General features: G+C 34.9%; 2 protein-coding genes across 2 annotated transcripts in view; one reads left to right on the top strand and one right to left on the bottom strand.

The window, feature by feature from the left end:
• The window catches only part of LOC136030532 (trypsin-1-like), a 58609-nt gene that overhangs the window by 15365 nt on the left and 20942 nt on the right, over positions 1 to 22302 (bottom strand). The window contains exons 3-4 of the mRNA XM_065709575.1: positions 16517 to 16771; positions 7050 to 7138 (exon numbers count right to left, since the gene is read on the bottom strand). Of these exons, the coding sequence (XP_065565647.1) occupies positions 7050 to 7138; positions 16517 to 16771 (344 nt within the window). The remainder of the gene's footprint in view (positions 1 to 7049; positions 7139 to 16516; positions 16772 to 22302) is intronic.
• LOC136030531 (calcium/calmodulin-dependent protein kinase type II alpha chain-like) lies at positions 13382 to 15055 on the top strand. Its single transcript, XM_065709573.1, has one exon. It carries the CDS (start codon positions 13414 to 13416, stop codon positions 14935 to 14937), a length of 1524 nt encoding a protein of 507 aa, XP_065565645.1. The 5' UTR covers positions 13382 to 13413; the 3' UTR covers positions 14938 to 15055.

Genomic DNA, 22302 nt, shown 5'->3' with positions numbered 1-22302 from the left:
AATCTCAAATCAATTTTTTGATTACTCCAGACATTCTCCCTTCCGTGGAAATTACTTCCCAGAGAACAAAACACACGGAAAAAGCCCCTGGATAATTCCCTCGGAACAAGAAAAATTTGGCAAAGAGAAAGCAAGACAATTAAAAAGAATTTCGCATAGTAATTTTGTCAAATCCCCCAGTGTAACATATCCCCTGGAATATTCACGCCTCAGAAATTCTCTTCCCCAAGAACCCAAGGAAGATTCCTCCATATAAATCCACCCCCAGCACGACCCCCTCCCCCAAAAAATGTCTGTATTTTTCCAAGTAACAAATAGTAATAAGTAAATAATGGGCGAATTTCATAACTTAAAAGCCTCTCCTCACGGAATATGGGGGGGGGGTATTTTGCACCTACAGAAATAATTATTTGATCTTTCATCTATACTGAACAAAAAGATTATCCGAAAATTTTGATCAGACAATATCGTAGAAACTGGGCAACTGGGAGGGGGCCCAGTTGCCCTCCAATATTTTGGTCTCTCAAGGGTGGTGCATACAGCACCACGATGCATAAAGCATCATAGCCACGATAGAGCTTTTTTGTTTTTGTTTTTTTTTGTAGTTAGCAAAAATTCGGAAGATAAGGAAGAAAAGTAGAAATTATGTAATGAAGAAAAAGATTACGATACATAGGACGTGTTATACGGATATTGGAAGACATATTGCCAAAGACTATACTATTGTTTAACTCTCTTGTGCAAAATGAAAAGCAGGATGTTCCGAAAGAAATGCTAAGGGGCTGTACAAAAGTATTAAAAGGACATGGTATCTGTATGGGAGGGATAGAAACTGAAACTTTCAGTAAGTTGGGTTGTAAAAAAGCTTACAGAATTTTGATGGCCTCGTGTGCCTTGCTATTGCAAACAGTTGCTAGTAGCAGTAGCAGTAGTAATGGAGATTAAAAAAAACCTGTGATTACATGATTTATTTTTAAATTACATTATTTATTTTTAATTATATTTTTAATTATTTAAAATATTAAAAAATAAATTTATTTATTAAATATTAAATTTTTTTTATTTTAAAATTAAAAATTTTAAAATTTTTTATTTTAAATAATTTTTTTAAAATATTAAAATATAAAAATAAATTTATTTATTTTTAATTATATATTTTTTATTTTATTTTTAAATTACATGATTAAAAAATCATGTAAATGAGCAATTTATTAAGTTAGATGGTGTTTTTTTTCGAATATAAATTGACTGAACCAAGGGCAATACTTAAATTGTATCCAGACATAATGGAATTACCGAAAACAGAAATATTCTACGTCGTTTTCTCTCTTTTTATAAGATAACAAAAATCATAGCCTATATTCGCAAAAGCAAAATCTGTTTTTGATATTTGGGTAACACATAAAATACTAAAATTTCTTCTACTGTTTAGCCTTCATCAAAGGGCAATTTGTTTACATTTAACCAAGCACATTAGAAAATCTAAAAAAACAAAAAATGACAATTGAACAAATCAAATTGTTTAACTTAGGAGAAAGTAAATCTAGAATTTGGTGTCATTGCATTTCACATTGTTTACCTTAAACAGACGCCAAGAAACGATCTTCTAATTTGAAGAAAGTAACACGAAATTGTTAGTTGAATCATTATTTTGGCGCCAGGATTTATTTCAAGAATTTGCCATTTAAAAGATCATGTTAAGTCCTTTTAGGACAACTATAAAACAATTACAGAAAACCGTTAATTTTTGTATGTAAGAATCTTGCCGTGCTATTTTTTTCAGAACCGAAGTTCAATTTTTACTTGCTATGATTCAAACAAAGGAATGTCAAACTTGGTTGAACTTAAAATTTTCTCACAGACTGAAAACCAGTTTTAAGGCACTAATAAGTGAAACTTACTGTCTATACTTTGAAAGAATGGACACAGTTACAAATACAACAATATTTCCTCGGTATATACAAAAGAAAGGGGCTTTGGGCACACCCTGTTACACCAGAATCTCAAAGATGCTGACAGTTTCTCTTAAAATTCCCTAGATTACACAAAACTAGCTCTGCAATTATTTTTCAAATTCGAGCCTCTCCAAAATTTAGGATCTTCTTTAAAATTCCACCTCGAAGAGAGATGTCTCCGTATGTACCGACTGCACATATGTAATACACTCTAGTGTCAATAGGTAATTTTACAAAAACATACATTTATTGGATAAAGAGGGGTACCTATAATTAAACACAAGTTTAGCTGTAAGTAAGGCGCGACTAGTGACAGCTCAACTGTGAGCATGTAAAAATTGACGTTAATTGAAAGCTGCAGCTTTCTCATCCTATTTGCGTCTACTTTTTACACTCGATTTGACAATGTCCTTGTTTTAGTCATAATGCTCTTTTTTGTAAGCTATTTTTTCTAGCTCCACTTTCATATCTTTTTTTTCTTTAAGTTTCTTCCTTTGATCCTGTGACACGAATCCAGCCGCTGTCCGCTTCTTTGTTGACCCATAGACAGCTTATTCTTTTTTGTAATTCTTAAATATTATTAATTAATAAGGCAAATGCCAAACTAATAAACCTAATTTATATTTAAAATCCGATATCTTAAGAAAAAAATTACAATTGTTAGTCAGAATTCCAACACAATTAAATTGATGGGCTATCTTAAAAGTTTCGATCGATATGAAGCTACTGTTTTGTTGAATTTGTGTGTGTTGGTTCTATTTGGTGGTGGATCGTAGTTGGGTGACACAAAATGGAAGAATAATACTACTCTTTCATGGAACCATCGGTGAGTCACAACCGTCGCATGATGTCATAACGTAATACAGATAACTAAACGTAATAAAAAAAAGCTTTTTTTCTTTAAATCGCATCTTACTCCATCCAAATCACTTTTGTTCCTGAAAAAAAGCACTACAATTTCTTACTCCGATTCAAAATAGTCCTCTCGATCTTCTAGGACTATTGGTTCCATATGATCATCCATAAGAAAAAAACAACAAATAAACATTCATCCATAATTTTTCTTCTGCTGGATCATGCAAAATTCCACATTTTATGTAGATAGGAGTTTGAAACCTCCGCAGCAAGATTCTCAGAAATGCTGAGCCTGATGGTGTGATTTTCATTATTATTGCTTGAATTTTTTGGAGTATTTTCCCCTTTTCAAAAATCAGGTATTCCTCAGGCTCGTAGATTTTGATAGATATTATTAAATTTAATGAATTTTAAATATTCGGAAACAGCATAAAAAGCCAATTCTTTTGCAATTGTTATTAATTTCCGTGTCCAAATTTTTTTTTAGGGTTTCGAGTACTATTGAACCTAGTCGTTAAGTAAGGATTGATCGTTACCACAGAGTGTGCTGAACTCAAGTCCTTCAGGACCGACGGAAATTCGGTTATCCACTGCACCGTGGCAGTGGATAATAAAGTAAGATATAACTTTTCCCTAAATCTACTTTTTTTTTACATCTTTTACATATTATTACCAAATTACGTCATAAAAATCATGCTAAGTTACTAGTGAAATAAGGATTTGCTCTTTACAGGGTCTGGAGTTATGTCAGCAAAAATATTTTTAAACAATGTAACTGAACCATCGACTGAGCATTTCAAACAGTTCGTGGCATTAAACTCTAAGTAAGGAGGGAAGTGACTCAATAGTAGCCAAAACTCTAAAAAACAGAGTATTGACATCAATAGAATTAACTTATTATTCCTATCCCAAGTATATAAGATCCATCAAGTTTATTGTTACCCTTCAAAAGTTACGAGCCTGAGAAAATTTGTCTGAGGTTTTAAATAGGGGAGAATACCCCTTTAAAGTTATGGAATCTTAATGAAAATCCCACCATCACATTCAGTGTATCAGCAAGCCCTACTGTAAAAGTTTCAAGCTCCTATATACAAAAATGTTGAGTTATGCATTTTTGGCCAGATGAAAGATCACAGGTCTTTTGTTTATTTGTTGTTTTTTTTTCCCAGGGGTGATTGTATCGAAATTAAGGCCCAAGAATATCGAAAAAGGGTGCGTTCGAGTGAAAATTAAAGTTATAGTGCCCTTTTTAAGTGCCCAAAAAGATCGGAGAGCAATTAGCCTCCCTCCCATGCCGTTTTTTCTCCAATTTATCAGATCGAAATTTTTATATAAACACTTGCTGTTGGTGTGGCACTTCGTGCAACACCAACACCAAGTTGGTGGAGGCGCTTCGTGCCCCCCAAGCCCCCCCCCTGCACGTAAGTCGTTACGCACCGTATTAGTTACGCACCATTGTAGTTGTGTAATCGATTGTCAGGTTTATCGACTCTTGAACATGCAACATATAATTGTCCATGGGAAAACCAGTCCGTATTCAGATTTATACCGCATTTTCCTAATGATTGCCCTTGAGCTTTGTTGATGGTGACTGCTAATCGAATATTCCCTGTGTCCCCGTCGTCATTTATATATCCCCCCTGTGAGAAGAGATCGGAAACTAAATAAAAAAAAACAATTGTCATTTCAACTGAAAGTAAGGAGCAACAGAAATTATTCTGTATCTGGAGGGGTTGTCCCCTCTTCAATACCTTGCTCCTTACTCTAAAGTTTGACTGTTTGTCCCAATTTTTCAAGAACGGCTCCTGGAAGAAAAGGACCGTTTAATTACAATAGGATGGTTCTTTAAAAGTGTTAACAGTTTTAGGTAGAGATCATGGTATTAATGAGGGGGCAACCCCATCAAATACGGAATAATTTCCGTTCGTTTTGAACTTTAATGCTGCTACTTACTTTCAGGTAAAAAAAAACTTTTTTTTTTATTATTTGATAATCACAAAAGAGAAAACAGTTAAAACACTATACCTGTGTCAAACCCAAATTCAAACTAATAAACTGTGTGAAACAAAAAAACGAGGACCAAACGCAAGATAAAACCAAGAAAAAAATAGGAAAAAATAATAGGATGAAAATAATACAGTACAGGAATTGAAAAATTAATAATTATTATTTTTTTTGTATAGATATTATCCTTTTTTTCTAACAGTAGCCATTTAAACAGGAATGAGCGAAACAGAAAGACGCAGAAAGATAGAGGATAATACCCAGTGATTGATAAATAGAAAGAGGTATAGGATATAAAATAGAGGTTAGGTTTTGTTCCCTCCCCCCTAACCTCCGAGACCATACTTACTAATCACAACGAAACAAAAAATCGCAAAGAAGAAAGAAACGGGGACAATAACAGCCAGTGAAAAAGAAAAGAAAAAATTATGCAAATATTTCGCTTGAGACCTCCGCTCGACGATTCTTAGTGCAGAATAATAATAAAAATACAGATAAGAATTCAAAGAACAATATAAAAACCAAACCTCAAAACAAACACTGAAACAAAAGTGTTTGTTTTGAATACTGGTTTTTATATTGTACCTTGGACTTTCATTTGTATTTTATTTTATTATTCTGCACTAAGGATGGTTGAGCGGAGGTCTCAGCAGAAATATTTCCATAATTTTTTCTTCTGTTTTTCACTGGCTGTTCTTGTCCCCATTTCTTTGTTCTTTGCAATTTTTTGTTTTGAAACAAAAATTGTTTGATTATGCACCTCAACACTATGAATCAACTATCACAATATGTTCTAGAGCAGGCGTTGACAATCCAAGGCGTTGGCAAGATTTTTTTCGGAGGGGAGGGGGTATTTTTGTTAGAGTGCAATTTATTAGCGTGCAATTGTTTTTACAAAGCACACCACAAATTCGCTCATATATATATTTAGTGCTTTTTTACGAGTTGGACATACATTTCAGGGCGGGGGTCAAATCCAGTAACCCCCCATTCCCTGAATACAGTCTTAGGAGCATCTCTTTTAATCATTATTTAAATTGGCAGAACATTTTTCTTTCCTGGTGACTTTCTAGCTAAACTGCGCTTCACAGACTTTATGCTTCACTCTACTTTTAGCAATAAGTTAAAAAAATAATAAAGTCTAGCAAAAGGGCCAGCTTCAATCACTCGGGTTTGATTCAAATGATATTCGTGTACAATAGATTTGTTCAATCTATTGCATACATCTCCTCAACACCTCGCTCTTTAGGCTAAAGTTTGAATTGTGTCTCAACTCTTTAAGAACAACTCCTGAAATACAACGGTCGTTAATTAGAACAATAGGAATCTTTTTTAAAAGTACTTAAAAAGTTTAGCGCAGAGAGCAAGGTTTTGAGGAGGGGGCAATCCCCCTCATACACTTAATAATTTCTGTTCGCTTTAAGTTTTAATGTTACTCCTTACTTTCAATTGAAAGAATATGTTTTTTTTAATTAAATAGCATAAATGGGAGCCTTTTGTTTACTTGGAGTTCTTGATTAATTTCTCCGGTTTTTTTTAGCTCAATTAAATTTTTCTCTTCAATTTTTTTTTTTGATTTTCATATTTTGCTTTTTTAGTTATTCTTATCTTTCGCACTGATGACAAATAAAGCAAAATACTAGAGTTACATTTTTATTGGGTGAATTTTTTTTAGCTAAAGCATTGTTTCTTTCTTTTGGATTTGTCACAGCTGACTTTTTCGGCTTCAGATTCGTCATTAAAACCAGAGCTAGGAAAGATATTCCTTTAATTCCGCATTACAGGCCAAACAAGAATTTACAATATACGTCTTGCAATGTCCTTACTTTTCTTTACATTGCATACTGAGTTGCCAGATATGTGGTTTAAAGTTAGATCGCCATAAAACTGAAAATGCGCCGAAAGCACCATTTTTCTTGTGAAAATACGTCGAACAAGCGATTCTCGCCCTCAAAATGTGCTAATTTGAAAAATTCGAAGCGCAACACCTACTCCTCTAACCATTGTGTACAGTGTTGCCAGAGGTCCGATTTAAAAACAGACCACAACAAAAGTGGAAATGCGACAAATGAACGATTTCCCTCCCCTCTAAAAAAAATGTGCTCATTTGAAAAGTTCAAAACACAACCACCTAGAAAAAAGAGTCCAAATGGTGCAAATACACCCCATCTGGTAATTCTGATTATGCAGCCTCATATGGAGTCGAACAAAAGTCATTAAAGCAACATAACTTACTGAGCAACACAGTGAGCCGCAGTTAAAATATGAACGTTGTCAATCAAAGATCCTCCACAAAATTGACGTTTTCCGTTTAACAGTGCAGCCTGAAAAAAAAATAAATAGAAGCAAAACTAAAAAATTCAACAAAGAATCTACAGAAAGTTCAACAGAATAATTTGAAAGTGGATATGTTACACTGCTTGTCAAACCGAGATGTTTAATCTACATTCCTCAAATCAAAAAAGCCTAACCGATATCTTAAAATAAAAAGCCTAGCTAAAAAAAAACATTAGGATAGGGAGTAAGTTTTCCCTCTAGAGTTCTTATTTCCTAGACTTAGAAAAACATCTTCTTTGGAATTTTAATGGCGAAAATAAATCACACCTATAATTCCAAAAGAAGTTTTAAACATATTGGGATCAGAGAAGGAGTATGCAGAGATAGCTCGGTCGATCTTCCGTGGAGAACTACAGTGAGCTGTTAGTAGTAACAGTAGTAACACATTTTGAAAGATGCATATCAGATACTATCTGACATTTATTGATCGGTACAATACACTTCCCCATATCTTTTTGGACTTGATGTTACTGTGAAGTTTTATTTTTCCATAGTACAATACCTAGCATTATAAATGTCAACGCAAAGTTAAAAAATTTTCTCTGGTTTGCGCAGTAAAAGGTGTGAAATGTATTTATTTGGTTCTCGATATTTGATCCTCTCTTTTTAAATGGGACCTATTTCCCCTTTTTTGAACGTAAAAAAAAAATTAAAAACTGAATCCTATGATATTTTACTGAATATTAGATGCGGAAAAAATCTCATTCCAAGAACAACAACCCGTTAATGATAGTCGAAAATTCCAAAAAATGCTTTTTTGGTTTTCCCATTGGTTTGTAAGATTTGTGAATCGATTTAGCTGCTTTTGCTTTGATGCATTTGCTTAGGCTCCATTTAAGGGAATTTTCGTTATTCTAATGAAATAGTTATCATCTTAAAAAAAAAACTCTGGCTAGGGCTTTTGAACCTTTTCCGTTTTAAGATTTAGCAAAACCCTGACTTTTATTCCAGATGTTACGTGGAAGCATATGCATAACAATTTGAACAAAAAGAAGAATAAGGAGATGAGCAAAAGTTTGTTCCATTGATAATTTGTGAAGTATTTGGTAAATTTTACCGAGTTAAGTATCCATGTTAATTGATAACAAAAAATATGGTGCTGGCAACCCAATATCTATATATTTATAATATAAAAATAAGTTGTTTGTCTGTTGAATGACGTCATGCATGTTTGTCGACTGACGTCATTATAAGGATTGAGCATTATGCCGTCATGAAGTTGTTTGTCGAGTCACGTCATGTTTGTCGACTGACGAAATTACAGACCGGGACACCAGGACACAAATGACGACCGGGACACAGGGAATATAAATGACGACCGGGACACTCAAAGAGAAATTACAGACTGGGACACCGGGACACAAATAACGACCGGGACACAGGGAATATAAATGACGACCGGGACAAAGGGACACAACTACAATGGGGACGCCAGGGGGCACAGGGAGGATAAATAAATGACGACCTGGACACAGGGAATGTTCGATTAACAATCACCATCAACAAAGCTCAAGGGCAATCATTAGAATAATGAGGTATAGATCTGAATACGGATTGTTTTTCCCATGGACAACCGGGAAACAAATCACGACCGGGACACAGGGAATATAAATGACGACCAGGACACTCAAAGAGAAATTACAGACCGGGACAACGGGACACAAATGACGACCGGGACACCGGGACACAGGGAATATAAATGACGACTGGGACACTCAAAGAGAAATTACAGACTGGGATACCGGGACACAAATGACGACCGGGACACCGGGACACAGGAAATATAAATGACGACCGGGACACAGGGACACAACTACAACGGAGACGCCGGTGGGATATTTAAATAACGACGGTGGGGTCGTTAAAATGTGGGGGCGTGAAGCACCCCCACCAACTTGGTGTTGGGGTGGTGTGAAGCGCCACCCCAACAGCTAGTATATTTATATACAAAAAACGAAAAGTAAATAAGGCAAGAACCAAGCCAAAAATTCCTATTATTCCATGGTAAGAAGTACTTTAACTCTATTGGTTTAAAACAGTAACATATTTTTGTGAGCCAATTTTGTAATCCTGTACCACTACTACTGCAACATTGATTGCCAAACATTCAACTGAACAACAGGCCAACACCCACTGCCAAATATGCATAGAAGTCTCTGGTGGCTTTGCTATTTTGCTTCTAACTTTTCCACAGTCAGCTTGGAATTGGTAACAGGGTTGTCAATTGAAGAAGGTGTAACTGTCAAAAATAACCTAATTAGTGTATTTAGAAAGTTTAGTAGAAAATTCGAACGTGGATGGTTCAGGTTTGCTGAAGAACTGGCTGAATAACCGAAGTTTTATAGTCATTGTTAGGAAGTGTTGGACAAGGGTCGTTTTGAAAAAATGGCTAAGGATTAACGTCTCAGTTTTATGATATTCTCCCTGGCATTTGCTGCTGACAACTTGACCCTTTTAACCCTTTTGACCCTAACAACTTGACCTATTTTAACCCTTTTCAACATCTTTCCTGTAAAGTCTTTCTCCTCTGGTTTTATATGTCGAGTTTACAGTAAGATTTTCAGGGATTTTGCCCCTAAAGAAGCGTTCGAAGTGGAAGTACAGGATCTAATATTGATGTTTTTCAAGTAATTAGTACACGTATCTCGTCTTGTAGAATGTCCGAAACATAATAGGTTTCCCCGTGTTTACTGTGGCCCAATACAAGAGCGAAGACACCTTGAAGGCATGACAGTCAAGAATTTACATTAAGGAAATACCCAGTGACTTCATATAAAGCCGCCTATTTTGAGGATGTGATGGTACCTACTTGGTGAAGCGTTCGAAGTGGAAGTGCAGGACCTAATATTGATGCTTTTCAAGTAATTAGTACACGTATCTCCTCCTGTAGAGTTTCTGAAACATAATAGGTCTCCCTGTGTTTACTGTGGCCCGAACGACGGCGACAATAGCGAAGACACCTTGAAGGCTTGAGAGTCAAGAATTTACATTAAGGAAGTACCCAGTGACGTCATATAAAGCCACTTATTTTGAGGATGTGATGGTACCTACTTGGCGATATAAGTCAGTCTGAGAGACATGTATTTAATCTTTAGAAAGGCTATTATTTGCGTCATCCTTGGGTGAGTTCTACTAAGAGCCACAGATCAGAAACCAGCACCACAAGTTTAGACAATGGAGTCTAGTGGCTTTTTTTTATTCTCCCCCTTCAATAGCGTCTTAAGATTCCATACAAAAATCTGGTATTTGCATTCTTCAAGCTTAATGCAATAGTTGTAAAGAGGTATGGCTTATATGAAGAACGTTAGGTACTTCAAACTACGAATCACATCCAGCTTTTTTGTGCAGTAGGATAGGACACAACCAACGAGCGCATTCTTTGAAAGTTCTCGCAAACAAAAAATATGTTTAGAAGATTGCAGCTTAGATACCAATACAGTTATGAAATCCCCTATCTTGCCCATGAGAAGCTTTTGGTACAGAGCTCTGAACTTGACACCTCCTCCAAGCCCGTGCTCCGACGCGTAGTTCGTACTACAACACCATAAGTGGGAACGCAATTTTGGTTTGTTGCATACACAGCCTAGTTACCAATAACAGTTTCCTGTTACCAATTAGATACCAATACCAGTTTCCTGTCTCCAGCCGCTAGCATCGCTACCGCGCACTGTGTTCCAAAAATCAATCAAGTTTTCATAACTGTATATTGGTATCTAAGCTGTATAGAAGATGTAGCTTGCCGGCTCACCTGACAGTTTTAAACATGAAATAAGGATATGAACTCGGCACCACATCCTAAGCAAGAACAGACCGATATGGTATTTCTTTCGTCCCGGTTTTCGTCGATATGAACAATAAATGTTAATGTTTATAGTTTGATTTATATTTACAAGTGTAGTTTGATTTTGAATATATTGCAAGTTTTTGCTATTAAACCTGTCTACTACTACTACTACTACTACTACTACTACTACTACTACTACTACTACTACTACTACTACTACTACTACTACTACTACTACTACTACTACTACTACTACTACTACTACTACTACTACTACTACTACTACTACTACTACTACTACTACTTACTAGTCTTGTATAGCTTCACACCATGCAGCTTTTTTAAACCAAACCAAAATAAATCGGATTATACTTAGCTATTCTTTCTCATATTTTATAATACACATTAAACAAATCTAAAATTGAATATTCTTTATTACCTTTCAATGAATTTTTTTTCCATCAGACAGTTTTTTTCGAAATGTGTTTATAAATTTCCCTAGAATTTGATTCCAGTGATGGAATTTGATTCCAGTCAAATTTTGCGAAAGTATCTCCATACCAATGTAAACAACAAGAGGAAGAAGAAAATTCATGATTTTTTTAAAATGAGCTATAGTTCGTTCTTTACTAAGTTACACTAGGTTACTACTGCGGCAAAGACCATAAAAACAGAAAAAACAAGCTGCTAAAGCACAAGGTTGGCGTCATACCAATAGGTAACAACTAATATTTTACCACTTCTCACTTTTTTATTTTAGCAATTTTTCTATTTTAGATGAATAAAATTTTGAGATTCACAATCTAGTAGATATTTAGTTCTTTTCTTTCATTGGCAGTAGATATTTGGATACTTATTTATTTTTGAAATCGAAACTTAAGCGTACATTCTTGCTGTAGTCATTTCATTCCAGAGCTGAATTAAAATAGCTACTTAAATAATTCTGTATATTAATTCCAACTATGTTATCTGGTTATTTCTGGGAATAATAAACGTATGACACTACGATTCTGTACTAAATCAACAATACTTCTTCCCTCCTATGGGAGAATCTAATCAATGTCATCTATTGCCGAAATCAGTTTACTAAACTGTTCTCTAAGATTGGATCATCCAGGCGATACAAAATTAGTCAAACTTTTATCCTCGCAATATAAATCGTCCTATTGATCCTTACTTTGAGAGCAGCTTATCAAACGGGGTTTGACAGTTTTCTAACAAGTGTTTATTAAAAAATTTTTGAGTCGAAATGGAGGGCAGGTTTATTTTTAATAGGTCTTTTATTGATTGACAGTCTTTTGTAAAAGACCTCACGCGTAGATTTTCAAAAATCCAGGTTGCAGCGGTAGCTAGCAACATATAGTAAGAGACGATCACGTCCCATACTAAGATATACAAAAACCTATAGCTCCTAAAACAAGAGTCAGATCAAAATAGGAAGAACACAATTACAATCGCCTTGTTCAATACCCCTACATAGGAAACTAACTATCCCTTGGCTTGAATAATGATGAAAATTCGCAAACTTGAAAACAAAAAAAAATTGTCTCTAAGCACAATATTCTCCATCAATGTCATCTTTATTTTTCGCTTTCTCCTTCTCTGCAGCTACCATGGCACTGTAAAATGATAGAAAGCTGTTTAACGGTTCATTTGACAGGATATCTGTGACCAGTTATTTGCTTTGGAACGCGGGTCAGTGGCGTGACTCTGCTAGCTCTGCCAGAGTCACCAAAGCTCTAAATGGGTTCCTGGAGAAATCTGGGGAAGGAAGTAGGAAGAGTGCGTGAAAGCACAGGATAGTTAGCGCCTAACTATCCTGGCTTCCTGGCTGAATTACACTTCCTGGCTGAAGGACCATGAAGGAGATCAGAACCGCTAGTTTGGACCTTAAGGGTCTAGTGCCGTCTTAAATACTTACTTACTTCAAAGGAAATCGTTACATCTTATGCCTTTTGTAATTAATAAAGATAGTTTCTAAAATAGAATCAATTTTTTACGAAAAACTGCACCTTCTTACAAAATTGAAGTAACAAATTTTATTAACATTATCTTGCATACGAAGATCAAAATAGTTTTTGTAACAGAATCAAAAGCATGTAGATATAGCTATATAGCATGCAGTAATTCCTTTAGGATTCTAACAAAATCTGGTTGTTGAATTGAAACTAGAGAAATTTTCTCTAGGAACCTAACTTTTTTGCGCAGAACTCCGAAAGTGCATATCTCTATAGCGTTGTGCTACGTTTCCATTTATTTCAGCTCTCAGTTCAGGATCGCTAATATTATAATGTAAAGTACAAAAATATTTACAGTGTCTGATCAATAATTTTCAGTAAACTAGAGAAACTAGATAAACTAGAGAAGCACCTGAAAATTTTTAATTTAGTTTTGGTTTTTGGTAGGTTTTAACTAGTAGACACATGATTTTTTTTATATTAAAAGACGATTTGGATAAGAATCAAAAGTTAAAACGAAATGATGAATACAGTCAGCATACGATTCACTGATAAATATGAACTTAAAGAACAAATCGGACATGGAGCCTTTGCGATTGTGAAACGCTGCGTACAAAAAGCTACAGGTATAGAGTTTGCTGTAAAGATGATTAGAAAACATTTGTCTGGCAAAGATCCACAGAAAATCGAGAACGAAGGTAGAATCTGTAGGAAGCTACAACATCCAAATATAGTTAAGTTGCACGATATTATTCAAGACGAGAACTTTCTTTATCTTGTCTTCGAGTTGGTTACAGGTGGTGAATTATTCGAGGACATCGTGGAACGTAAACACTACAGTGAAGTAGAAGCATCTCATTGCATTCAACAGATTCTGGAGAGTCTACATCATTGTCATGTCAATGGAGTAATACATAGGGATATCAAACCTGACAATTTGCTGCTAGGAAGTAAAGCACCGGGCGCTGCTGTAAAATTGGCTGATTTTGGCCTCGCCATTGAGGTTCAAGATCAGACTCGAGCATGGTATGGATTTGCTGGAACTCCAGGATATTTATCCCCGGAGATGCTGAAAAAAGAACCATATGGAAACGCAGTGGATATATGGGCCTCAGGCGTCATTTTGTATATTTTATTGGTCGGCTATCCCCCATTTTACAATGAAAACCAGCAAAAGTTGAATAATCAGATTAAAGCTGGTGTTTATAACTATCCATCACCAGAATGGGACACGATAACACCAGAGGCAAAGAATTTAATTAATAAAATGTTAACTCTTAATCCGACCAAGAGGATTACAGCTGAAGAAGCTCTGAAACATCCATGGATCTCCCAACGAGAGCGTGTGGCTTCAGTTATTCACAGACAAGATACACTGAACGGATTAAAGGTTTTCAACGCAAGACGGAAACTCAAGGGTGCAGTTCTTACAACGATGTTGGTAACTAGTAATTTCCAGACTAAAGGAGAAAGTGGATCTCAAGTCAAAGAAAGCATCGCCACACTAAAAGACCTTGACTCAAAAGAAAATAAAACTAAAGAGGCAATCTCAAAGCTATCAGATGATTTACAATTGAATCACCCAGTAAAGAAAACATTTCAGAACTTAGAATCAGAAACAATTCGAAAACAAGAGGTTATACACGTGACGAAGCTTCTAATCAATGATATCACCTTTGGAAAAGATCAGCATGACTTTGAACATTATGTGCAGTTATGTGCCCCTCATTCGACAGCTTTTGAACCAGAAGCACCTGGTAACTTGATCCAGGGAACAGAATTTTACAAGTTTTACTTTCAAAACAAGTTAACTTCAAATTATAAGGTGGTAAATAACGTCATCTTGAATCCACACGTCCATCTTCTTGGAGAAGACGCCGCCTGCATAGCTTACACCCGGCTAACTCAATTTACTGACCAACATGGTCAACTTCACATTCAGCAGTCTGAGGAGACAAGGGTATGGCAGCATAAGGATTCAAGATGGCAGCATGTGCATTTTCACCGTTCAGACCGTCCACCTCTTACAATGGGGCCTAAGTAGACTGCTATCCAATTTTTAGGTTTTATCAGAAGTGATTTCAACACTAAAGATTGCAGATTTCAAGACTGAAATCCAAGTTTCTCAAAAATAAGCTACATAAAAACTTCCAAATGTAACCTTTGGCATTTACTAGCTATTTTTACCTTGTGAAAAACTGGTTTAATTCACATTATGATTATAAAATCACAATCTACAAAAATAATATAGAATGTGAACAATCTTTTCGTTAAAGAAAACATTCTAGAATGGACGACATACTTGCAAATATACTTTTAATCATTCCAGTAAAGGGAGGGTAAAACAAGGTGAAAAAAGGCACCTAAAAAGTATGGTGCAGACTGTCACATTCAAGGCTAAATGTTGTATTCAAACTTAGTAGGGTACTCTCAAAAGGAAGATGAGATTGACAATGGCGATTAGTAGAATAAAAGCATGATTAAACATATTTTGTACTTCTTATCCTGAGAGATAGGATCAGAAAAACAATGTAGATCAAGAAAATCAAGCTGGGATTGAAAATTAATTATTGCTCTTACCCCCCTTTGAGAACAGCTTATCTAGAAAAATTACACCTCCCCCTAGGTCTTCCACAATAACTTTCTTATTAAAAAAATAATAATAAGAAATCCTTGCTCAATCCCACCCCCGATGATACAAATATCGCATTTATATTGTCGGCTAATTTTACAAATAATGGAATCTTCTTCGTGTTGAATAACGACATTATTTTATAACTAAAAAAAAATAATGCACAAACTACAACATCCATTATTCAGAAGTTTTTGTAAGCATAATGGAGCTTTATAATACATACTTTGAACGATGTTAAATGCAAACATAAAAACTACTGATGTTTGAATAAGGCGAGGTAAATCTTTGCTAATAAAAATAGCTGCAGCAGAATCTAGCCAACGAGAGTAGAGCTTGATATGTCAGTCAGTGCTGGCAATTCACACCTATATAGGGCGGGAGAAGGGGAGGGAAAATCATTGGGAGGGAAAGGGTGCAATCTGTCTGAAATGAAAATATAAAAAAGTCTTTTACAAATAAAGTACAAGAAAAAAGCAGCCTTAAAATTTATAGAGGAAAGAAAACGAAACAACCTAGGGAGCTAGTGTTTCCCACTGCCCAAGACCCCCTCACCCCCCAATTGACGCCCTTGGTGTCAGCTTAATATAGAAGTTACGGGAGACCAACACAAAATGGCAATCGTCTTAAGGCGAGCATAGAAAGCATGCAGTAGGGGGCAAATAAAAGAAAGAGCAGAGGGAAAAAAAGCTAACATTAAGACCAAATCCGTGATTTTATATATTCCATCCCTATTTCAAATAATTTTTCAACACCAAACTTTCATATTATGCTTTTTGTTATGCTTTCATGTTTTTGGAAGGTAATTAAAAATTTGAAATGTTTTAATCCCATAATAGTTTATATATTGTATATCGAGAGTGAGGTTATCTATGGTAACGTAAAAAAATGACATCTCTGCAAGCGTTACAAAAATGAATTTTTTGGTAACGTTCCAAAATGAAAGTTGGCTCTGCTGACGTTATAAAATGGATATAAATATAAAGCTTACCATCCAAGGCCATTCACCAGGCTGGGCTTCCGTTCCACCAACAATTTTTCCACCACCTCCCCTGTATCCACAGACGTTAGTTTGCGATTGACGTTTGTTCTCCATTTCGCTATATGAATGGCCATTGGTCCTATCACTTTGAGCTTGCAACACCGTTGCTTTTTCTTGAAATTGTGGAATTTCAGATGGAACTATCCTGACTGGTGAATAGAACGGTCGTGTTGCATTTACATTGGTACAGCAGACCCCACGCTTCTGTAAAAAAAAAAAAAAAAATATCGAAGTTTTAGATTTTTGAGGTTTGAAAAATTATAGGCTAAAATTTTAGCAGGCTTCAGTGAAGTTATTTCTCTAAAATTCTGGGGCTGGTTATTACAATGTCTAGAAGACATTATCTAGACATTATCTTGACAGAAGACTAGTAGACATTGTCTATACATTATCTATGTCTAGAAGGCTATGTCTAGACGGCTGTATTTAAATTGGTGCAGCAGACCCTACGTTTCTGTAAAAAAATAAAAACTCGAAGTTCTAGATTTTTGAGGCTTGAAATATTATAGTCTAAAACTTAGCAGGCTTCAGTGAAGTTGTTTCTCCAAAATTCAGGGGTTGGTTATTTTTCTATGTCTAGAAGGCTATATTTACATTGTCTAGAAGACATTATCTAGACTAGACATTATCTATGTCTAGAAGGCTATACTTACATTGGTGCAGCAGAACCCACGTTTCTGTAAAAAAAACTCGAAGTTTCAGATTTTCGAGGCTTGAAAAATTATAACTGAAATTTTAGCATGCTTCAGTGAGGTTGTTTCTCCAAAATTCAGGGGTTGGTTATTTTTGTCACTTTCGACCTACGCAAGGATTATTTATTTATATTTATTATAATTACTTGGAAATCTAGTACGTTTCCAAATACTTTTTTTTGGTTAAAAAAGTACTCGCTCCATTTTAATTGTTAAAAACTTGTGTTCTTTTTTACAATGTATAATGCAGGTGGAATAATATTACAGTTGGCACACTTTATTATAATTTGGGTTTTACAGAACATAAAAAACTATAACAGCTATACAAAATACTTGTTTTCTTTCTTATCCAAATTGTTTTAACGCTTACGACCAGCCCATATTCAAACCTGTTATAGTTTTTTTCTACAGATAAAAAGGGGCCGAACCATCAGCAATTATTATCAAATTAAAAGTTCTTTATCTTCTCTGGGGGTCTTGGCAGAAGACTATTTAGCGGCACCGGGTCAACACTACGAAATGCAATCTCAAAAAAATAAAAGATTCGAATGCTCCATTTTTAAGAGTGAAAGTAATTTGTTTTATGAGGCATGATAGATTGTAGACACGCACTAATTATGAAATGCCTTTAAAAAAATCCTTCATTAGTTTTAAAAAGAGAATTTATTATGAGTGGCTCCTTAAAAAGTGTACGATTAATTTAGTTTACTATTTAGATAAATATTAAATTTGGCACATATTTAATTCAATATAATTCATTCAAGCTAATGGAGGTTCAAAGGACAAAAGATTGCTATAATTGGCAGCCGTTGATTAGTTTTAATCAATGGAAGGATTAGTTAAATTAGTTTTAAAAAGAGGATCTATTATAAGTGGCTCCTTAAAAATTGTACAGTTAATTCAGTTTACTATTTAGATAAATATTAACATAATTAATTCAATATAATTCATTCAAGCTAATAGAGGTTCAAAAGACAAAAGGTTGCTATAATTGGCAGTGGATTGTTGGCATTGGATAATTGGCAATTAGATTGTTAAAGGACTCATGAAAGTCTGGATTACAATCTCACTCCGCTCCTACGAAGACGCGACCAGTAAACAGTAACCAGTAAACCAGAAACGCGAACAGTAAACCAGTAAATAGAATAGAAACAACTTAATCGATTTAAAGATTAAAAAATTTTTAGGGGCTTAATAAATTGTAGGCCAGTCCTAATTAAGTAACACCTTAAAAAATCTTAGGCTAATGTTAAAAATAGGAGCTAAAATCAGCTACAATCGTAACATCAAAACATGTCAAATAACAATAAACTAGCAGAAAGGCAAAAACCCTTATACAGAAAAGCTTATTGAAGAAAGTTTCTTATCTTATATCAATATACGTCAAAAATAACTTTGTCATTGGAGGTCCATTAAAAGAATAATATCCTGTAATAAAAATGTGTCTAAAAAAAGAAATTAAACCTTTTTAATTTGTATATTAAGGGTTCAGCCACGCATTTTTTACGCTACTTGTGATTAATTTTTGGTGATTAAATTTCTAAAAACGTAAAGAGGAAAATCAATTTAACATGGATGCACGTAATTGAAACCCTTGGGCATGAGAAGGAGGTATTCTGAATATTTATTCTCTTTTAAAAAGTGTATTTGTAGCTCATTGTTTTTCCACTTTTACCAGTGGCGTCAATTGGAAGAAGAGACAGAGAAGCATTTAGTCTCCAAGATGCTCTTATTTAAAAGCATTTATTTTAATACTTCTAATGGAAAAGTGGCCTTATTGGCAATTCCATAAAAAAAATGAAAATACAACAAAAATTGCACCCCTCCTGGATTTTGAAAAATAAGTTGTACCCCCTGTCCCCAGTATATTTTCGTAGATTGACATCACTGCTTTTCATAGTGTAATGGCGTTCTTCTGAACATTTTTAGCTAATCATTTTGGCACTTTATCCTTTATGTAATGAATGTTTTCTTTTACAGACTAAATAAGGAGTTAAAAAAAAAACGAAAAAAAAAAAAAACAACAGAGAATCAAACAAGATTGTGGGAGACCGATCAGACTGATCGACAAGCTTTTTCCAATTTTAGAGGCAAGATTTCAGTATAAAAAAATGCGACGGCATACCATTTTAATAGCTGCATCAATACTACACTAATTATTTTACTACATATTAAGGACATGTCACCGTGACGAATTCATATTGAAAAGATGGGCAAAGTCATTCTTTAAGCTCTATCTTGAAAAATTATTTTAATAGTGTTTTAATAGTGGCTCATTTAAACATGTAACATTATGACTTTTTGCGAAAAAAATTTGTTTTATTCGATGGTTTTGAGTTTAACTTTTAGAGCATCAATCAACTAAAACAAAAGTAAATAAAAAAAAAACTTTCATCTTTGTAATCGTTAATTGTGAATACATGGCGTCATGACATCTCAGCCGTATTCAAGGGGGTTTATCAGGATGGAACCTACCCCTCTCCTTCCGATTGTTGTCCAACTCGTAAAAACGTAGCAAATTATATGATCAAATTTTTGTTATGTTTTTAGAATTTAACTCTGTAAGCCCCCCTCCCCTCCGAACACAAATCCTGGATACGTCTTTGTTTGATATCAGAGGAGATATAGGAAGAAAGTGTATGAGAAAGAGTAGGTTAATTAGTATGGTTAAATATTAGGAAAGGGTGTCATCGGTATAAGACAATAGGCTAGTTAAACAAGCATTTTTAATAATGCTTGTTTAACGTAAGGAGAACTGGGGCGAAGAAATTTACCCCAAAATGGGATTGGTTCCGGAAGGTTGAAAATGGATAGTGTATGTAAGGGGAGTTTTATACCTCTTGGAGAACGTAGGAAATATACAGGGGGAAATAGATTGAGGGATGGTCCTTACAGTTGTCCTATGTGTGGAGAGATGGATGAGTCTTTGCATCATTTTTTAGGAGATTGCAGGGAGTTGCGCTTGCAAACATTTGGTAGGGAGATCGTGGGGAGGGATTGGATTCTGGAAATTTTGAGAAGTAGGTGTTACTTAAATATAAATAATATTAGAACGTTCGTCTGGGTAGGTATGAGGTATAGTGACGATTTTCTTAAATAATTAGTTTTAGTGTCTTTTAAGTATATGTTTTGCTGCTGTGTTTTTTTGCTTGTTTTGTTGTATGTTACCATGGCCCAATTGGGCTTTCGTGTGAATAAATCTGTCTATCTATTCATCTATCTATCTATCTATCATGCCAAAAAGAATTCTTTCAGTTAGTCATTCATTCTGAATTTAACTTATAGAGCGTAAATCATCTAAAGCAAAATGAAATAGAAAGAAAAATGGCATGTTTGCAATCGGTTTTGAATTGTAACAATGGAATACCTTCAAATGAGCAACAATTGTGCTCATTTGTGCTCATATGAGCAAAATTGTGCTCATTTGAGCAACAATTGTGCTCATATATGTACAAAGTCTCATCAAAAATAGTGGATCGTTAATTCAATTTCCATTTTCAAAGCCTTCAGTGGGTATGTGTAATTAAACACGCCTGGTTGTTACTGAATTATGTTACAATGTAAGTAAAGCAAAATAATTACCAGGAAACAGCTGGAAAAGAAGTTCATACTCCTCGAGTTACGCTCGACAATAGTAAAGGTCACCTTTAATATACAGGAGAGCAACATTAATTTATATTCACAGGACGTCGTGATATCGCGACATCATGCATACCAGGGACATGAATATTAGTGCCAGGGACCGAGCAAAGCTTCATACGCATTCCTTATACTCATTCTGTTTCCTTCACAAAACTTTGTCACAAGACTCACTTTCATTTACTTCGGACAAACTGTGAAGAAGGGACTGACAGGAAGCAAACGTTAAAAATGTGATTCATTAAAATTAAAAAGGAATTAAATATATAAAATCAATCAACCTTACAATATCTGTAAGGCACATGCGCGATTTGGAAATATTGACACACATTGTGTCTTTTAATTTATTCCAATATCCCTCTATTCCATTTAAATTATGCCATGCGAATGACAGCATTTGTTTTACATCCCCAATAATAATTATTTATTTGTTGACGCCAATTATAGGAGCCTACACGAAACATTGTCAGAAGACTCGCCTTAATTTACTGCAGCCACATTGTAAAAACGGAAGGAAGCAAATCTTAAAAATTTGATCCGTTAAAATTAAGAAGAAACTAAACTGTCAACCTTACAAAATATAGGAGGTAAATTCACTCTTTTGTCAGTCGAGACACATATAGCGTTTTATAGTTTAGTCTAACATCTCTCACACCATTCCCATAAAAGTCTCAACTTGATATTTTTAGCCAGTCGATAGATAATGCACATACATCCTTTTGACAATCTGTACAAACATAGGGACTTTTGGTTGAGTTTTAAACCCCCCTTAACATGTCCAGAATGATTCAACTTAGTATCCTTATCCTTACCAATTACTAAGATACTGTAGATACGCCCTTTCGACAACCTGGACCCACATAGTAACTTTTGGTTTAGCTTAACATCCCCTCAGTAGTCCCTAAAAATTTCAATTTAACACATTAAGTTGTTCCAGAGATAGTAAAGATACCCCCTTTGACAACATGGATGCGTGCAATGTCGTTTGGTTTAGTTCAAACTTTCTGGCAATTAAAGCTAAGTACCCTAAGCCATTCCTGAGACGTTGTACCCTGATAACCTACCCCCTTTAGACATCCTGCATCAACCAAGCGTCTTTCGATCAAGTTCAAAATTCCCCTTGACACTCCCTGAAGGTTTCAACTTGACACCCTTAGTCCCTTGTGATATATTGCAGATATGCTTTTTTTTCAACCTGGATGCATACAGTAGATTTTGATTTAGCTGAATATTCCCCCTCTACATACTTTGAAAGTTAGACGTTAATAACTTTAGCCCTCTTGAAATATAGTAGATACTGGGATAATCTGTTTCAGTTACTGGTAAGTCACCTAGTAATTTGTAATAACTTATATTTAAATATACTTTTAAGCAACCACTAGAAGCGACATTATCATAGTCACG

The sequence above is a fragment of the Artemia franciscana genome, chromosome 8 (assembly GCF_032884065.1).
Source record: "Artemia franciscana chromosome 8, ASM3288406v1, whole genome shotgun sequence".
Classification (NCBI taxonomy): domain Eukaryota; kingdom Metazoa; phylum Arthropoda; class Branchiopoda; order Anostraca; family Artemiidae; genus Artemia; species Artemia franciscana.
This window is presented reverse-complemented; position numbering and strand designations above follow the sequence as displayed.